The sequence below is a fragment of the Penicillium mononematosum genome (genome assembly GCF_028829835.1).
Source record: "Penicillium mononematosum strain IBT 11891 chromosome Unknown utg000002l:1.0-8112719.0:1.0-8118358.0, whole genome shotgun sequence".
Taxonomy (NCBI): Eukaryota; Fungi; Ascomycota; class Eurotiomycetes; order Eurotiales; family Aspergillaceae; genus Penicillium; species Penicillium mononematosum.
This window is the reverse complement of record NW_026643272.1, coordinates 3,799,314-3,814,753: the sequence shown is the minus strand read 5'-3', so window position 1 is coordinate 3,814,753 and position 15,440 is coordinate 3,799,314. Positions and strand designations below refer to the sequence as shown.

Genomic DNA, 15,440 nt, shown 5'->3' with positions numbered 1-15,440 from the left:
TGCAATAGTTTGCAAGAGTGAAATGATGTTGGTGTTCTCGGATGATCTCCGCTTCAAATCAACCAAACAGAACACAGGAATTCTCCCGGATTCACTCCATTCGGCTTTTCTTCTTTTTCTTCTTTTTTTGATGTTAAAGAGCTTCAATGCTTTTTAAACAAAATGAAGAAATATAAAGGAATATGAATCATCAAGGCGGGACGGGAAAAGGAAAAGCAATAACAATAAGAAGATATTGCACCATCGATAAAATATTTGACTCACCATCCCTAGCATGCCTTGGATCTCGACAAAACGTCCTTCTATACAGAAAAAAAAAAGAATGATCAGTCGGATTGATTTTTGGCTTGTCTATGCCACGGTCGCATGTCCATTCATTGGGGTTGAATTCTGGAATTCATATCTATGAAACGCACCTTGGCTCCCACAATAGCCGTGCTAAAGGGGTACTGGGGCGACGGCCGACCATAATATATAGGGAGTTCAGGATTTAAGATAGATTCAGTATTGGACCAGGTTGAGTGAGCTTGGGGTATCAATAAAAAAGGTCCATGAGATAGTACAACGAAATGTTCACCGATGTTGATCTGCACTCCAATCTTGAAATCTTGGAAGCTCTTTAAATGATAAGGGAGAGAGATACATGTGCTTTCAATATTATAGGTAAGATCCTGCCTGAGACATACTGGGTACAACCCCTGATGGCTTTCATCCTTCAATTCTCGGCTGGAAACATTGGCCTGCAGGCCGTGTGTGATCAATGTCCAGGGCTATCTTACAAAACCCCTGAGAATGACTCGGAATCGAGTGATACAACAGTAATGGCGTCATCCCTAGTCTTCAAATCATCATTGCGGGAATATACCTTTAATAATTAAAGAGACAATATATATCCCTGGAGGGAAAAGAAGCGAAATAAGTCTCCAAAGCCATCACGCCTCACATGCTAAAGCCCCAGCACCGCCACACATGAGGTGGCTGACCTGGACATTGGGTTACACCAGCCACAGTGGCGGTGACACCGTCAGCCAATCAGATGTCACATGTCACCGCTCTTTACACACCTTCTTTCTCCGAAGGGCCTGGACAGTCCAACAGCTGACTGTCAATACAGACAGACTATGTATCTACGTCAAGGGATTATTGCTTTTCCTTTTTTTTTCTCTTAGATCTAAATATAATAATCTGATCTCGTCTTCCCTGAAAATTCTCTTCCGGGTCCCGGGACATTGCAGCAAAGATCGACTTTGGCGCCCAACAGCTTTCGATGATATGTGATGTGAGCTCATCGAACCTGCCGAGAGCCTTTGATACGTGTCTGCCTTCTGAAGTGGCACCCAATTACTCTGCCCTGTATAGTTCCTGCAGCCTGGCCCTGTTCATCGCTCTGCCCAACGTGGATGCGCTCGATCCCCAGCCTCCTTGTTCCGCATCACTTTTATGCCTTAAAACCCTGTTGGGACGCTTGCGATCGGACCTTTTGCGCTGATCAAGGCCTGAGGTTAACAACCCAACTGCCTTATTAACTGAGAATTCTCTACGGAGTAGGGGTGCGTCTTGCTTATTCTTTTATACCCTGCTTGGTTCTTCGATGCTTGATCTATACCCCGGACATTTCTTTTAAACCCATTTTTTACCCTACACCGCTTCCTTGTCGACTGTCGATCTCGACCATCTGATGACTGATTATCGATAAGGTCGTCGCAACGACTTATTATTTGCTATGGCACCTTTCGGTCAAACGATCGCTGTGATTGATAAGTCCGGCAAAGTTGTGAGCACCGTAAGTTCGATCCCCAGCGGAGACCTGACCCCGCATTCTGACAAGTATTAGAGTAAGCAACTATTCGGTGTTTTCAGCCACGCCAAAAACGCCTATCGTGAGCGCAAGTCCGCCTTCCAATCCGAACGGAATGCAAAAATTGCGGAGCAACAGGCACTCCAAGGACTCGCCAACTATCAGATCGATGACTCACCATCAGTAGCTCCCTCACGGCGGAGCCGTGGGACTCGCTCAAGGCATCACAGCGGCCGCAGTCATCGTGCTTCGTCCCACTACGGTGATGAACAGACAGTTGTATCGCGGCGGGACTCTCATTACGATCCCCCGCAGACACTCGCCCGCCGTCATACCCATCACGATGTGTCGGTCCGAGACGCCCCTCGCCCATCAACGGCTCGGTCTAGATCTGATGCGCATATCGACATGGACCTTGCATATGGGGACGCCTCTCATGCAGCCTTATCTCGATACAGCCCCCCGGAGCCCAAGGACGATCAACAACAGCTTGATACTCTGGTCAACCGGGCACAGTGGCTTCTCGAAGAAGCACACTGTGTGCAACATGGTGCTACTGCCACTATCGCCCATCTCCAGAAGAACCCAGATGCCATGGCCGCGGTCGCCTTGACTCTGGCGGAGATCAGCAACCTGGGGCGCAAAATGGCACCCGCCGCATTAACTGCGCTCAAATCAGCTGCGCCGGCCGTCTTCGCTCTTCTTTCCAGTCCTCAATTCCTCATCGCCGCCGGTGTCGGTCTAGGCGCGACGGTGGTCATGTTTGGAGGATACAAAATCATCCAAAGAATCAAAGGTGGCACTGCCGAGGAAGAAGGAAAGCCCGTCGAGACGGAACTGGAAATGGAAGAAATGATGGAATTCAACACAGAAGCTCTCAGTTCTGTTGAGATGTGGAGACGCGGCGTCGCTGACGAGCAAGCCCACAGCGTTGGGACATCTGTTGATGGCGAATTCATCACACCCACCGCAGCGGCCATGTCGGGCATCGATGTGACCACTGCGCGCGCGCGACGCGATCCTCGTTTCAAATTCGAGGAAGATGCATCGGTCGCTTCATCCCGTCGCTCCCGCCGTTCACGCACCACCCGGGCTCCGACACATGCACCATCAGAGCGGCACGAACGGAGATCAAAAGCTCCTTCCGAGGCACCGAGTGGATTCTTCGGACGAAGTTCCTCCAGATCCAAGGCACCATCAAAGGCCCCCAGCAGAGCACCTAGCAGAGCACCCAGCAGAGCTCCTAGTCGAGGCCCTAGTCGTGCTCCCAGTCACGCCCCCAGTCGCACACCATCTAAACATGGCACCTATGTCTCCGAAACCGAGAAACGGCCCAAGGAGAAAAAGAAAGGTCCCAGCCGGCTACGACTTATGTTCACCTCTTCCTCTTAACTCCCCAATCCTTGCCACCCGACAGAATCATAATTTGTACATACATATTTCCATCCTCCCCCGCTGTCATTAATGGGTGGATATGCACTTTCGTACGCTCCATGCAACCACTCCGATCCATCCAACTCTTACGACGACCCATGACTTATGCGTCACTTCCATTTCCTTATCGCCTGCTTTCTATTCTTCTTCCAACTACTTCCACCAATGCAATCCCTTCACTCAAGCATATTCTGGCGTTCGTTGGCGGCATCTGCTGTGTTTATTATACACCCACCCAGCTAGCAAAAATTACATGTTTTAAAAACACATACCTTCCTTCTATCATACATATTCTGTTATGTGCATTTCGTTATTGATATCTAGCTCAAATACATATATACATAACTATCACCTCCATATTGCCAGTAGGTGCAGCCGGTAACATGCATCTCCTGCTCATATCTCAGTTTTTGTTACCATATAGCGAGCGGAATTAGAGTAAATATATTTAGAAAATGTAACACTTCCCTTCGTTCAAGTGTTGGAGGCAGGGGTTTACGTGGACGTAATAAAGACGGGATCATTGAATTCATCCAAGACATTGCATTTTAAATACCAATTCCCATAGTGTTAATATTTTCTAGTTCATTATACAGTCATTCAAGCCCAAGCCCATCCATCATATATTGGTGAAACATTGGACAAGGAGACGTGACATTTTGGCCCGAGGAAGCCAGGGACGGTCAACATGTGGCATTCCAATCATTCAAAATTGAAGATGATATGTCATATTTTTGGAGACACAATTTACAGTCTCTCACCAGCAGCGGCCTTCATCTGACCGTACTTCTTGAGACGAATGGCAGACACGTTGATGAAGCCAGTGGTCTCGGCGGGGAGAAGTCACCAATCTCATCCATGGAGGACTCGGTCATGTCGTAGAGCTTCTCGGTCTCGGAGGAGCGACCGAGGATGGAAACCGTGCCCTTGTAGGCGCGGCAACGGACCTTACCGTTGACGGTCTTCTGGGAAGCGGTGATGGAGCTCTCAAGGAACTCGCGCTCGGGGGAGAAGTACATGCCGTTGTACAGGAGCTGGATACATTAGTTTAGAGAAACTAATACCGGAAATATCGTGCTTACCTTGGAGTAGTTGGAGGTGACGAAAGAATCGCGCAGAGCACGGACCTCACGGTCCATGACAAGGCCCTCAAGGTCACTGGACACAAGTTAATTATGCCATCAGAATTTCGCAATACAATACTCACAGGTGGGCGGAGCGCAGGCAGGTGAGACCGGGGGTCTCGTAGCAGCCGCGAGACTTGATACCGATGAAACGGTTCTCGACGATATCGATACGGCCGACACCGTTGCGGCGGGCAATGGCGTTAGCGGTGAGGAAGAGCTCGACGGAGTCGGTAACAGCCTTCTGCTTGCCATCCTCGAGGTACTCGAGCTTGACGGGACACCCTTCTCGAAGTGGAGAGTGAAGTCCTCGGGCTGATCGGGGGCAGTCAGAGGGTCCTGGGTCAACTTCCACATGTCGGCGGGAGGAGTGGTATCGGGATCCTCGAGAATACCGGCCTCGTAAGAGCAGTGGGCAAGGTTCTCATCCATGGACCAGGGCTTAGACTTAGTGGAGGTGACGGGAATACCCTTCTCCTCGGCGTAGTCGAGCAGGTCCTGACGACCCTTGAAGCGCTCGTAGAAGACGGGGTCGCGCCACGGGGCAATGACCTTGATTTCGGGCTGGAGGGCATAGAAGGCAAGCTCGAAGCGGACCTGGTCGTTACCCTTACCAGTGCAACCGTGGGAGACGGCGAAGCAGCCCTCGCGCTAGGTTTGAGTCAGTATGAAATCTCTCTTCTGGCGGAGAAGGAAAGCGTACCTTGGCGACATCGATCTGGGCGCGGGCAATAACGGGGCGAGCCAGGGAGGTACCGAGCAGGTAGACATCCTCGTAGACGGCGTTGCAAGCAATGGCGGGGAAGCAAAGCTCCTCGATGAACTCGCGGCGGATGTCAATAATCTCGCACTTGAGGGCACCGATCTTCAGGGCCTTCTCGCGGGCAGCCTCGAAGTCCTCTGCGAGTGGTTATTAGACCGATGTTGGATGATACCGTCGACGGAATTGAATTTACCTTCCTGACCGACATCGGCCACTATGCTTATATTAGTGCTTGATCTCAATTGACATGGCATTGAATCGCGACTTACTGAAACAGACGACCTCATAGCCCTCTTCGATGAGGTACTTCACTGAATTCCGGTATTAGTATCCGCAATTGATAGACGAGTGTCAACGACCGGGGATGTTCATACAGATGCAGCTGGTATCGAGACCGCCGGAGTAGGCGAGGCAAACCTGTGGGATCGAACTGTCAGAGAAAGTGTGGAGAGGGTGGCGGTGTGGGATAGAATGGGGAATTGAGGTTGGGAACTGATATTGGGGAACTGGGCAGGAAGAAGGGGGGTTAAGCAATAGTTCATACCTTTCCCTGTGCCATTGTGTAGAATTGAATGAAATTCAAAAGGACTTAGAGAAGTTGAGTATAAAACAAAAGGAAGATTGAGTCATTGGGAAAAAAAAGGCAATTTTGGTGGGCCGGGGAAGCAAGTCACGGGTCCGAAATGACAGCCCTGATAAGATAGATCATTGCCCCTCCAATCTTTGTCCGAATCAAATCCGAGATACTCCTAGAACAAATCTATATGTCCAATAGTTTTCAAAAAGAGGTATATGCTGGTGTAACTCATTATGCATAGTCAAGCCCAGGGCTTGTTGTGTTTCCAATGGAGAGCACGCGAGCAAAATGTGTGTTGCACTTGTTTCAGTTATTTGCATATGTACTCAAAGACCATGAGAGGAAAGATCAAGTCCGATCCATCCAATGTTGGAAGCGAGTGCATAGACAGCGCATATGTGTATGATTCCATATTCTGTATTCCATAGTTGCATCTATTATTTCGACTATTACTGCGTTGGCCCATCGCACTTCGTCATATGCCCAGTTTGACTTGTTTGGCTAGTTTGCCCTGTTTGCATTATCTCGGCTATCCGCGGCGGTTTCCCCGCGCAATGCCCCGGACAATGAACAAGGAGCGAATTTAAAGGCAATCATCCCTTCGGAGAAGAAAACTTATGTGTTTACATTCTGTTAAGATCCCATAATTCTCACAATCCTAGCTGGAATGGCTTCCTTACGAACTCATTTTCGGTCTTTCGCCCAAGCTCCTCGCCGGTTCTACTCTGGAGCTCCCACTCCGGCGGCAAAGCTGAACCTACCTGTTGACTACAAAACCACTCCAATTTTACACCACACCTCGTCCTCCTTGTCAAATACAGAGTACCCTGCAGGCGCCACGAGTAAACGACTCAACCTCTACCAAGCGATCAATTCGGCATTGCGCACAGCACTATCCAAATCCGATCGAACTATCGTGTTTGGCGAAGATGTTGGGTTTGGTGGTGTCTTCCGATGCACAATGGATCTCCAAACCGAATTTGGGTCGGATAGAGTGTTCAACACCCCCTTGACGGAACAAGGCATTGCGGGTTTCGCAATTGGAGCGGCTGTGGAAGGGATGAAGCCTATAGCTGAGATCCAATTCGCCGACTACGTGTTTCCAGCGTTCGATCAGATCGTGAATGAGGCGGCCAAGTTTCGGTATCGAGAAGGTGGGACAGGCATTAATGCTGGAGGTCTCGTCATCCGCATGCCGTGTGGTGCGGTTGGACACGGTGCTCTGTACGTTGTATCCAGGTGCCAAGCAAGTTGGTGTACTTATTGACTGATCGGAATAGGTACCACTCTCAATCGCCAGAGTCACTCTTCGCACATATCCCCGGTTTGCGAGTAGTCATGCCACGCTCCCCTGCTCAAGCAAAGGGACTCCTTCTGTCTTCTATCTTTGAGCACAATGATCCGGTGGTGTTTATGGAGCCCAAGATCCTCTACCGTGCAGCCGTGGAATATGTCCCGAATGAATACTACACCATTCCACTCAGTAAGGCTGAGGTCATCAAACCAGGCAAGGACTTGACCATCATTTCATATGGACAGCCTCTTTACCTGTGCTCTTCTGCTATCTCTGCTATCGAGAAGGCTATGCCGGGTGTCAGTGTGGAACTTATTGATCTGCGAACCATATATCCCTGGGATAGGCAAACTGTCATCGACAGTGTCAAAAAGACTGGTCGAGCCATTGTCGTGCATGAGAGTATGGTCAACTACGGTGTGGGTGCAGAGGTTGCATCGACGATACAGGAAAGTGCCTTCTTGCGTCTTGAAGCCCCCGTCAAGCGAGTTGCTGGGTGGAGCACACATACTGGGCTGAGTTACGAACAATTCATTCTGCCCGATGTTGCAAGTGAGTACCCAATTCTCTTCATTTCGTTCCTATTATCACTAACCGAAGTTCTTACTCCAGGAATCTACGACGCAATTAAACAAACACTTGAATATTGAACTGGGAAGTCTCCCAGGAGATTATAATAATACACAATCCAGTTCTACCTAAGTACATTATCACTTGCAACTTAGCGATTATGACCAGGTCCAAGGAATTGAATCAAACAAAAGAAATGTCAATATGAACTTTGTTGGCTCAATGTAGTCTGTCTTATCCTACTACAATATGTTGGTTGTATATAACCACCATTTTTTTCAGGGTTTCCCCTATACTCACATAATGTAGAGACCTGAAGACCAGACATGTCTTCCAGAATCAATCCTCGAGCTTCTTCAATTTCCCTCTCCCATTGAGATCTTTCCTCTGTTTCTCTTCTCTCTTCTTAGGCGTTTCTCGAGTGTTGCCCCGGTGCCTTCCCTTTCTGGCTCTTCCCTCGTTCTTTCCCAAAATTCGTCTTCGCGTGTCCACGCGCACTTTTTTCTCAAGCGTGGTTCGAGCCCTGTCTCTTCCCACTTCTCTCTCTTTCTCGATCTTCCCACTCTCTCTACCTTGTTTCGCATCAGTCTCCTCCACTTTACATCTATATCTGACTTCTGAATCTCTTTGCTTTGCTTACCAAACTGAACGACCGCCTTGGCATCTGTCCACCTGCCTCAATCCCTATATATCGTTGTCCTCGGTCATCAAGTCATGAGATGCAAACAATCTCTCGTTACATCTGAGTGAATATTGTCCTTGACCTGACATGATACGCCTTCACTATGGCTCACAACAGAACGGACCTTGACACAATTAATATCGTCTTACAAACTGAACTAGAAGAGGTTGAAGAGGCTTTGAGATCGTTGAAACGCCATGGAAACGGAGGAACAGCACCAATTCGTGATCAAAACCTTGCTCTATTGCAATGGCGAACCGAGCTTCGATGTCGAATGAGCACCCAACAGGGCCTCCGAGAGGCCCTACAGATGTCGAGAGAATCACGGTCCGACCAGACCGCCATTCTTCGAGATGTTCTTAATCGTGAGGTGGATGAAGCTCCGGCAGCTCGTGTAGCATCTGCTGGTCACGCACCTCCTCCCCAGCAAGCACCTCGTGGCGCCTTGGACCTGATTCCCATCCCAGATGCCCAGGCCCAAGCCCGCCAGCAAGAGGATACCATGACTATCCCGATGGCGCCTCCGCCTGTTGTCCTGCGGGAGTGCATTGCTTGCTCTGAAAGTCGCCCCGAGTCCGACACGGTTCAGAATAGCTGTTCACATGTCTATTGTCAAGGATGTGTCATCCGCCTTCTCCAAAACTCCCTGGCTGATGAAAGCTTGTTCCCCCCTCGTTGTTGTCGTCAACCTTTGCCATTGGAAGGTGCGCGTGGTATCATCAATGATGAGCTGTGGGCGAGATTCGAGGAAAAAACGATTGAACATGGAGATCGACATCGTACTTATTGCTCAGATCCTGCTTGCTCTCGATACATTCTGCCAGCATATGTCCATGGTACAATCGCAACCTGCAGAGTATGCAATCGGCAAACATGTACCCTCTGCAAGAAGACCAACCATCAAGGACAATGTGTTGACGACCGCGCAGAGGTCCTAGAGCTTGCAAGGGCAGAAGGATGGCAAAGGTGCTCTAATTGCAATCATCTTGTTGAGCTTCGTAGCGGCTGCAATCATATCACGTAAGATTTTTGTCTCGTCGACATCAAAACTCCTTGACACTTTGGCTACTTATGCTAATATGCACTCAATTATCTAGGTGCCGTTGTCGTTACGAATTCTGCTATGTATGTTCTGCGCGATGGAAGCAGTGCGAATGCGCCCATTGGGACGAGGCTAGGCTCCAGGAGCGAGCGGAGCTGATTGCGGGTCGGAACCAGCCAGCCCCTGCGCCCCAGGCTGTTGAACAAGCAGCCCAGTTCCTAGTTGCGCAGCATGAGTGCGATCATGATGTGGTGTGGAAAAAGCTCGCGGTCGCCGCTGCATGTGAAGAATGTGGGGACTGGATGCCCGATTACATTCTCGAATGCAGGCAGTGTGGACTCCAAGCTTGCAATGACTGCCGAAGATATAGATTCTAATTGAGGCGAAGGAACCGTGCAAGGGTTCATTGGTATTTAGTCAAGTATTTTAGTGAAAACTTCATAGTGGGACTATTCAATTGACGTATCAATTCCTATTTCAGCCTACATGTGCTCTTAGAGTTGTGTAAGGGCATCGATCTCATTTGAGATATTATTTGTGTCTTCAGGCTCATAGATAGGGTGGTCGATCGTTCTACTATAAGCCAGCTTGTGTTGCTTGAATATGACTGTGGAGACTCCCGGGACGATAGCTTCAATATTCTGTAGACAACCAGCGTCAAACGTTGGTAGACATCTGTCTCGGTCTAGGTCGGGTACCTGACTCCCTTGGGAACTCCCGTGATCTTGCATGCACATTTGATAGGGAATAGTAATGGAAAAGTTCTCTAGGCTTTGATACCCATCCCGGATCGTGACTGAGTTTTGCCTCTGCTTATATGCTATTCATTGTTTAAGTATAATAAGGCTTGAATCGAACACATTGAATTCTACAGGTATTTGAGGGTCTGAAAGAGGCAAGGACAACGAGTCCAATGCACAGGTGGACGCGTTAAAAGTCCTATGGTTTGGTGTTATCCATGTTAATAGAGATCAGCGGCATTGATGATGCAGGTGGATACCCAATTCTCGTTTCATATCTTAATAACCAAAATTAATACCTGTGGACTTGGTGTGAATGGAAGCCAGCGGAATATTGGATGAAGAAGGATTGTGGGCAAGTTTATATCGTCAAATTAAACTATTTTTGGCACTAAAGCAATTGATTGATAACAAAGTGCGGAATTATATCCATATGGATATCTACCGATAACTACCTATCTAGGTATAGTCCCCGCTGTGGTATGGATTAGTCAGCGGCTCGGACTTGCAATATAATGCCGTCTACCCTGTACTAATCCTTCGAAGGTTGGCATTTTCCGCGATGCTTTGAAATCGGTCCGAAACATATACCCATCTAGGTAAGCACACAATCACAATTCATAATCCAAGTAGGTATGTAGTACAATGGCTCTGTAATCAATCTCTCCAGATGCCAAATGCAGAGCCGGTATTGCAAATATGGCATGGCATCACGGAGCATATAAAGGGCATTAAGCCCTCCACCTGGGGCCTTCGAATTGGACAACACTCCTACAATCTATTCATTGCTCTGAATACTTTACTTAGCCTTACAGCAACTACCTGTTTGGAAAACCAACCTGTGATTACTTCATTCATATCTAAACTTCAACATGTCGAGCATTAAGGTTGCCCTTGCCGGAGTAAGTCAGCGCAGTGACCCTCACAATATTTCGTTCGCTAACATGATCACCAGGCCAGCGGAAACCTCGGTCCTGCAATTCTCAAGGAGCTTCTCGCCGCAGGCTTTGACGTGACTGTCCTCACTCGACGGGGCAGCGACAATACCTTTGACTCCCGTGTCCACGTCGCACAGGTGGACTATGAGTCTCTCGACTCGCTCAAGGCCGCTCTTTCCGGCCAGGATGCTGTTGTCAACACTTTGAATGTCGGCGCGATTCCCAAGTCCACCCACCTGCGCTTGATCGACGCAGCAGTAGCAACTGGTGTTAAGCGATTTATCCCTTCGGAATTCGGCTTGGACACCACGAATCCCCTTGTCTCTAAATCGCCTGCCTTCGGCGATAAGGTCAGCATTAGGGAATATCTCGAGAACGCCGCTCAGCAATCCAGCTTCAGCTACTCCCTGCTCTTTAATGGCGCCTTCCTCGACTGGGGTCTCGCGAACGGCTTCTTGCTGAATCTTGCTGGTCCGGCTACACTATTTGATGGCGGTGATCGTCGTTTTAGTGCAACTACTCTCAGTGGCATCGGCAAGGGAGTTGTTGGAATCATCAACAACCTCGAAGCCACTAAGAACTCCCCGGTTTATATCAATGAGGCTAGAGTCACACAGAACGAGCTGCTGGAGTTGTTCGGCAAGAGCCTCGAGACGAAGATTGTCCAGACCACAGATATGGAGCAGGAGGCTTTTGCAGAACTGGTCAAGCCGGCCCCTAACCCGGCGATCTTTGTTCCCAAGTTTATTCTGCGGGCTATCTTTGGTGAAGGATTTGGCTCTCTCTTCGATTCTGAGAAGGTCTCGAACGATCTGTTTGGCCTGAAGACCCTGTCTAAGGAGGAACTCCGCGGTCTTATCCGCCAGTGAATGCTCTTTCGCTCTTTTGCTCTTTTTTGATATTTAAATAGTCTCAGATGCTCCATTGAAACATGTACGTTAAGTGCCTAGCAATTCGATCATCTTGTTTTTCAGATTTCGCGATGACTATATCTATATGTAGCTTTCGTAGAAAACAGGCCTGGAGACCATTAATATGGCCTCGACGTAAAGTGGCTCTTGGAAGAAAGGATCTGGTAATGATGGGGAAGAAGCTGGAGGTAGCAGGCCGACAAAAAGACAAGAGACCTAACAGTCAATTCATTAAAGAGAATACAATACGTGTGGACTTAACCATGTCTATGGTCTCCTTTCGGCTCTCGACGCCCTCAACAAAAGGGAAATGTCGAGAATTCCATTCGTTCTGATTTACTCAGAGTTTCCATTAAGCTCATCGAACACAGATGTAATCATAAAAGTCCAAGCCATCAAGACAACATATCAAGGGCAAAAAAGACAAATCAAGACCGCGTGGATCAACCTCGTCTCTTATCCATTCCTCTATTCGCGTCGAATTTCTGTTTCTTGCATAGCATAGCCTTCGGGTTTTCATCGGTAACGGTAAGAGTGAGGGTTATTAGAACATCTACATATGCTTTGCTTTTTCCCACAATTATAGCAGAAGTTCGTTCCACACCGACAGCTAGAGAGCGTGGTCAGTTTTCCCAGGTTTGTAAGCTTAGGGACAAAATTCGACCTACAATATTGAAAAACAGCCATCTATACGCTCTATGATCCTAGAGCAATTCGAACATCGTTTCCACTTCTTCTTCTTTGCTAGTTCTTCCAGCAAAACATCGTTGAAATCCTCGTCATCAAAAGCACGTCTGTGCTTATTGCAATCACCCCCTCTGTGTGCCTGCTTTTTGCAATCGGTGCACGTTCGAACCGTACAAAACCCGCAGATTCCTACCCGCGACGGACGTTCTGTGGCAGGATATAGTGAGAGCAGGTTGCGCTTGAGCAGTAAGTTCTCCTAAGGTCATTGGCTTCGATCTTCCGTTCCTGGTATCTCTTTATCATCTCGATGCCTAACATATCCTCGATGGCGGTAGAGACACGAATCGGCAAGCGGCAACATCGAGGAGGAAATAGGGCTTCATGTGTAAGGGAACCCTCGAAAAGGCGCAGAATACATTCGCGGCAATAATTGTGAGCACATTCTGTTTGAATAGTATCTGACAGTGGATACTCTTCGGTACAAGATGCACACTCTTGTCGAGTCTCGGTTTCTTCTGCGTTGGTTTCGGCGACATCATTCGAGCTTTCACCAAGTAAGTCTTCATCGCTATCATTTGATAATATATTGCAGCGCTGCAGACCTCTTGCCTTTCACTTCACGGCCTGTCGAAGTGGTTTTTCCCACCCTTTTTCCCCAGTGACGGGACTGGGTCCAAGTTACTTCTGAGTTCCAAAATCTGCATCGTGAGTTCTCCCGACTGTATTACGGGTCGGTTGCTGCTCTTCTGGCCTGAGTCCAAATTCTGTCTATGATTGATATCGTAGACAAAGTTTTTGATACTCTTGCGAAGCGGCGTGGAATAGTTCTTGAAATGTCAAGAATGTTGACCATGTTTGTCAGATCTCCCTTTGCAAGTGATTTTATAATGGGTATAAAGAGTTCTGTGAGATCATAATTTATCGTATTTAACAGAAAGTCTACTATAATCCACAAATATTGAGAAGACCATGTAATTATGACGGCCAACATATGTGTCTAATGCTCTACAGTCTATTATTACTCGAATGTTTACATATCAAAAAGCAGCACTGAAGGTATCAGGTGGTTAAATTCATAAGTTAGGAACTCTCGCATAGGTTAATGAGCAATTCAGGCTATTCCTTGAGAAATAAATGAGATTGACTCAAAGGCCCCGTGTAAACCACATTCTTTACCTTTCCATACCAACTACATTTCAATCGCATCCATACCAATCTCCCAGATGGCCAGTACCTTCATCCTGTCCACTCCAAGGCAAACCTCGAGAACTATCTTGTGTCGGCTACTTCAGTAATCTCGTTCGTAAAGATTCTCTTCATCTGCGTAGAGACAGTCGCACGTTTTCCACTGTTTCCCACAAAAATAACAAAATTCAAACTTGCAAACGCACCTAGTAGATGTGAGCCCAAATATTTAATAGAATGAATCATTAAAATCAAGAAACGAAATTGTCCTTACGTGATGTGATTACAGCCCGTGCTGAGCTCAATCAGACGACGGCAATTCGAGCATCGCTGCCATTCCTTGCGATCTGCCAATTCCTCCAAAAGCGCATCAAGCTTATATACACAGTCTCCCGGATGGGCGCGTTTCTTGCACTTCCTGCATGTTCGTACTCCACAACTGGCACATTTGCAAACCCGAGTTGGTGCAGCCTTTCGTGGGAGATATTGAGCGCACTTTGAATCAGAACAATATGTCCGGTCGGGGTCCTTGAGCTCGATTGCCTTCACCTTGTGCTTTTGAACCAATACAGGTCCGATCATCTTCTCCGAGGCTGCAATTGGTTTGTGGCAGCATTGAGGAGGAAACAAAGATTCATCACGCAAAGCGTTTTTGAACAGGCGGACCAGGCAACACTTGCAATAGAAATGTGAGCACTTCGTTTTGATCATGTCATCTTGGATGTGATCGTCCCTGCATGAGACACACTCGCGCCAAATCTCGGGTTTAGGGGAGTCGACCAAGTTGATGGCATTTTCGATGGAATCGCCAAGTTGCTGGATGTCGATATGAAGGGAATTGGAAGAGGATCTTTTTTTCTTGTACTTGGACAAGTCATTTTCTGTCTCTAATCCCATTGACATAGCTGTACCCATACTGACGTTGCTCATGCTGATCCTTCATTCAATGCCTCATAAACGTGAGTCCTTGTCCTGTCTATATTGTCTTAGACTGCGTATCTTGATCCGTGTCGCAGTCCATGTAAGGAAGGCAGCTTTTGAATGTTGCCGAGTGGAAGATGTGCTAGAAAAATGAATAAACTCCTTGGAATACCTTGGAGCTTCTACAAAGGGGAGAAAATAAGAAAATAAGTTGGTGGTGAGGTTGATACTACGTATATACCACGTGAACACCTGGAAAACAAGGCCATGCAGCGCAAATAATACACGTATTAACGATCTTTCAGAGGTTTTAGTTTTGGTAGCGTCATGTCTCAAACAAGTTCATACTACGCATAGCCCTAATAGTATCTATGTATATCATTTCCCGCTTGTATAGCAATATAAAAGTATCAATTGGCTTGCCTTAAATCGAGCAATGACACATCACTCACAGGTAGGTGATCGAGCAATCTCAGATATATGCCAGATTAGAATTCATATTCCTCCAAGCCAAGTGTACTCAAAACAAATACTTCGTTCTTCGTACCAAGTTCAGTGAGAGTGATCCTATATCCTACCCACACGGTCTCTTTCAAATCCCTAGGACTCATGGGATTCTCCCAGATTTCGTTCAGCCTATACCGAACAGTCGCAAGTTTTCCACCTCTTCCCACAGCTGTAGCACCACTGGGCTCTGCAAATACAACTACCAGGGGTCAGTAAATCCCGAGTAGCTTAGGGAGTTTAGAAAGGGTCCACGAGTCAACAAAGCAC

At 47.7% G+C, this 15,440-nt stretch overlaps 6 protein-coding genes across 6 annotated transcripts; 5 read left to right on the top strand and 1 right to left on the bottom strand.

Moving 5' to 3' along the window:
* Positions 1-1,170: 1,170 nt before the first annotated feature.
* On the top strand, positions 1,171-1,489 carry N7519_003228 (uncharacterized protein; the record flags this gene model as incomplete). Its single annotated transcript, XM_057290006.1, has 2 exons — positions 1,171-1,274; positions 1,360-1,489. Coding segments are annotated over 2 exons (234 nt in total), but the record flags the coding sequence as incomplete, so codon positions are not given.
* Positions 1,490-1,723: 234 nt separating this feature from the next.
* On the top strand, positions 1,724-3,190 carry N7519_003227 (uncharacterized protein; the record flags this gene model as incomplete). Its single annotated transcript, XM_057290005.1, has 2 exons — positions 1,724-1,783; positions 1,835-3,190. 2 exons carry the CDS (start codon positions 1,724-1,726, stop codon positions 3,188-3,190), a joined length of 1,416 nt encoding a protein of 471 aa, XP_057151207.1.
* An 815-nt stretch (positions 3,191-4,005) lies between these two features.
* Positions 4,006-5,708, bottom strand: N7519_003226 (argininosuccinate synthase; the record flags this gene model as incomplete). The annotated part of the gene is given in 9 exon segments (XM_057290004.1): positions 4,006-4,266; positions 4,315-4,390; positions 4,440-4,627; positions 4,639-5,007; positions 5,060-5,256; positions 5,313-5,333; positions 5,389-5,430; positions 5,494-5,536; positions 5,664-5,708. 9 exon segments carry the CDS (start codon positions 5,676-5,678, stop codon positions 4,006-4,008), a joined length of 1,212 nt encoding a protein of 403 aa, XP_057151206.1. The 5' UTR covers positions 5,679-5,708.
* Positions 5,709-6,363: 655 nt separating this feature from the next.
* Positions 6,364-7,640, top strand: N7519_003225 (uncharacterized protein; the record flags this gene model as incomplete). Its single annotated transcript, XM_057290003.1, has 3 exons — positions 6,364-6,920; positions 6,977-7,542; positions 7,603-7,640. The coding sequence occupies 3 exons, from the start codon at positions 6,364-6,366 to the stop codon at positions 7,638-7,640; spliced, it is 1,161 nt and encodes a 386-aa protein (XP_057151205.1).
* A 705-nt stretch (positions 7,641-8,345) lies between these two features.
* On the top strand, positions 8,346-9,665 carry N7519_003224 (BRcat and Rcat domain-containing protein; the record flags this gene model as incomplete). The annotated part of the gene is made up of 3 exons (XM_057290002.1): positions 8,346-9,262; positions 9,340-9,575; positions 9,613-9,665. 3 exons carry the CDS (start codon positions 8,346-8,348, stop codon positions 9,663-9,665), a joined length of 1,206 nt encoding a protein of 401 aa, XP_057151204.1.
* Positions 9,666-10,896: 1,231 nt separating this feature from the next.
* N7519_003223 (aromatic alcohol reductase) lies at positions 10,897-11,831 on the top strand (the record flags this gene model as incomplete). The annotated part of the gene is made up of 2 exons (XM_057290001.1): positions 10,897-10,926; positions 10,980-11,831. 2 exons carry the CDS (start codon positions 10,897-10,899, stop codon positions 11,829-11,831), a joined length of 882 nt encoding a protein of 293 aa, XP_057151203.1.
* Positions 11,832-15,440: the final 3,609 nt, after the last annotated feature.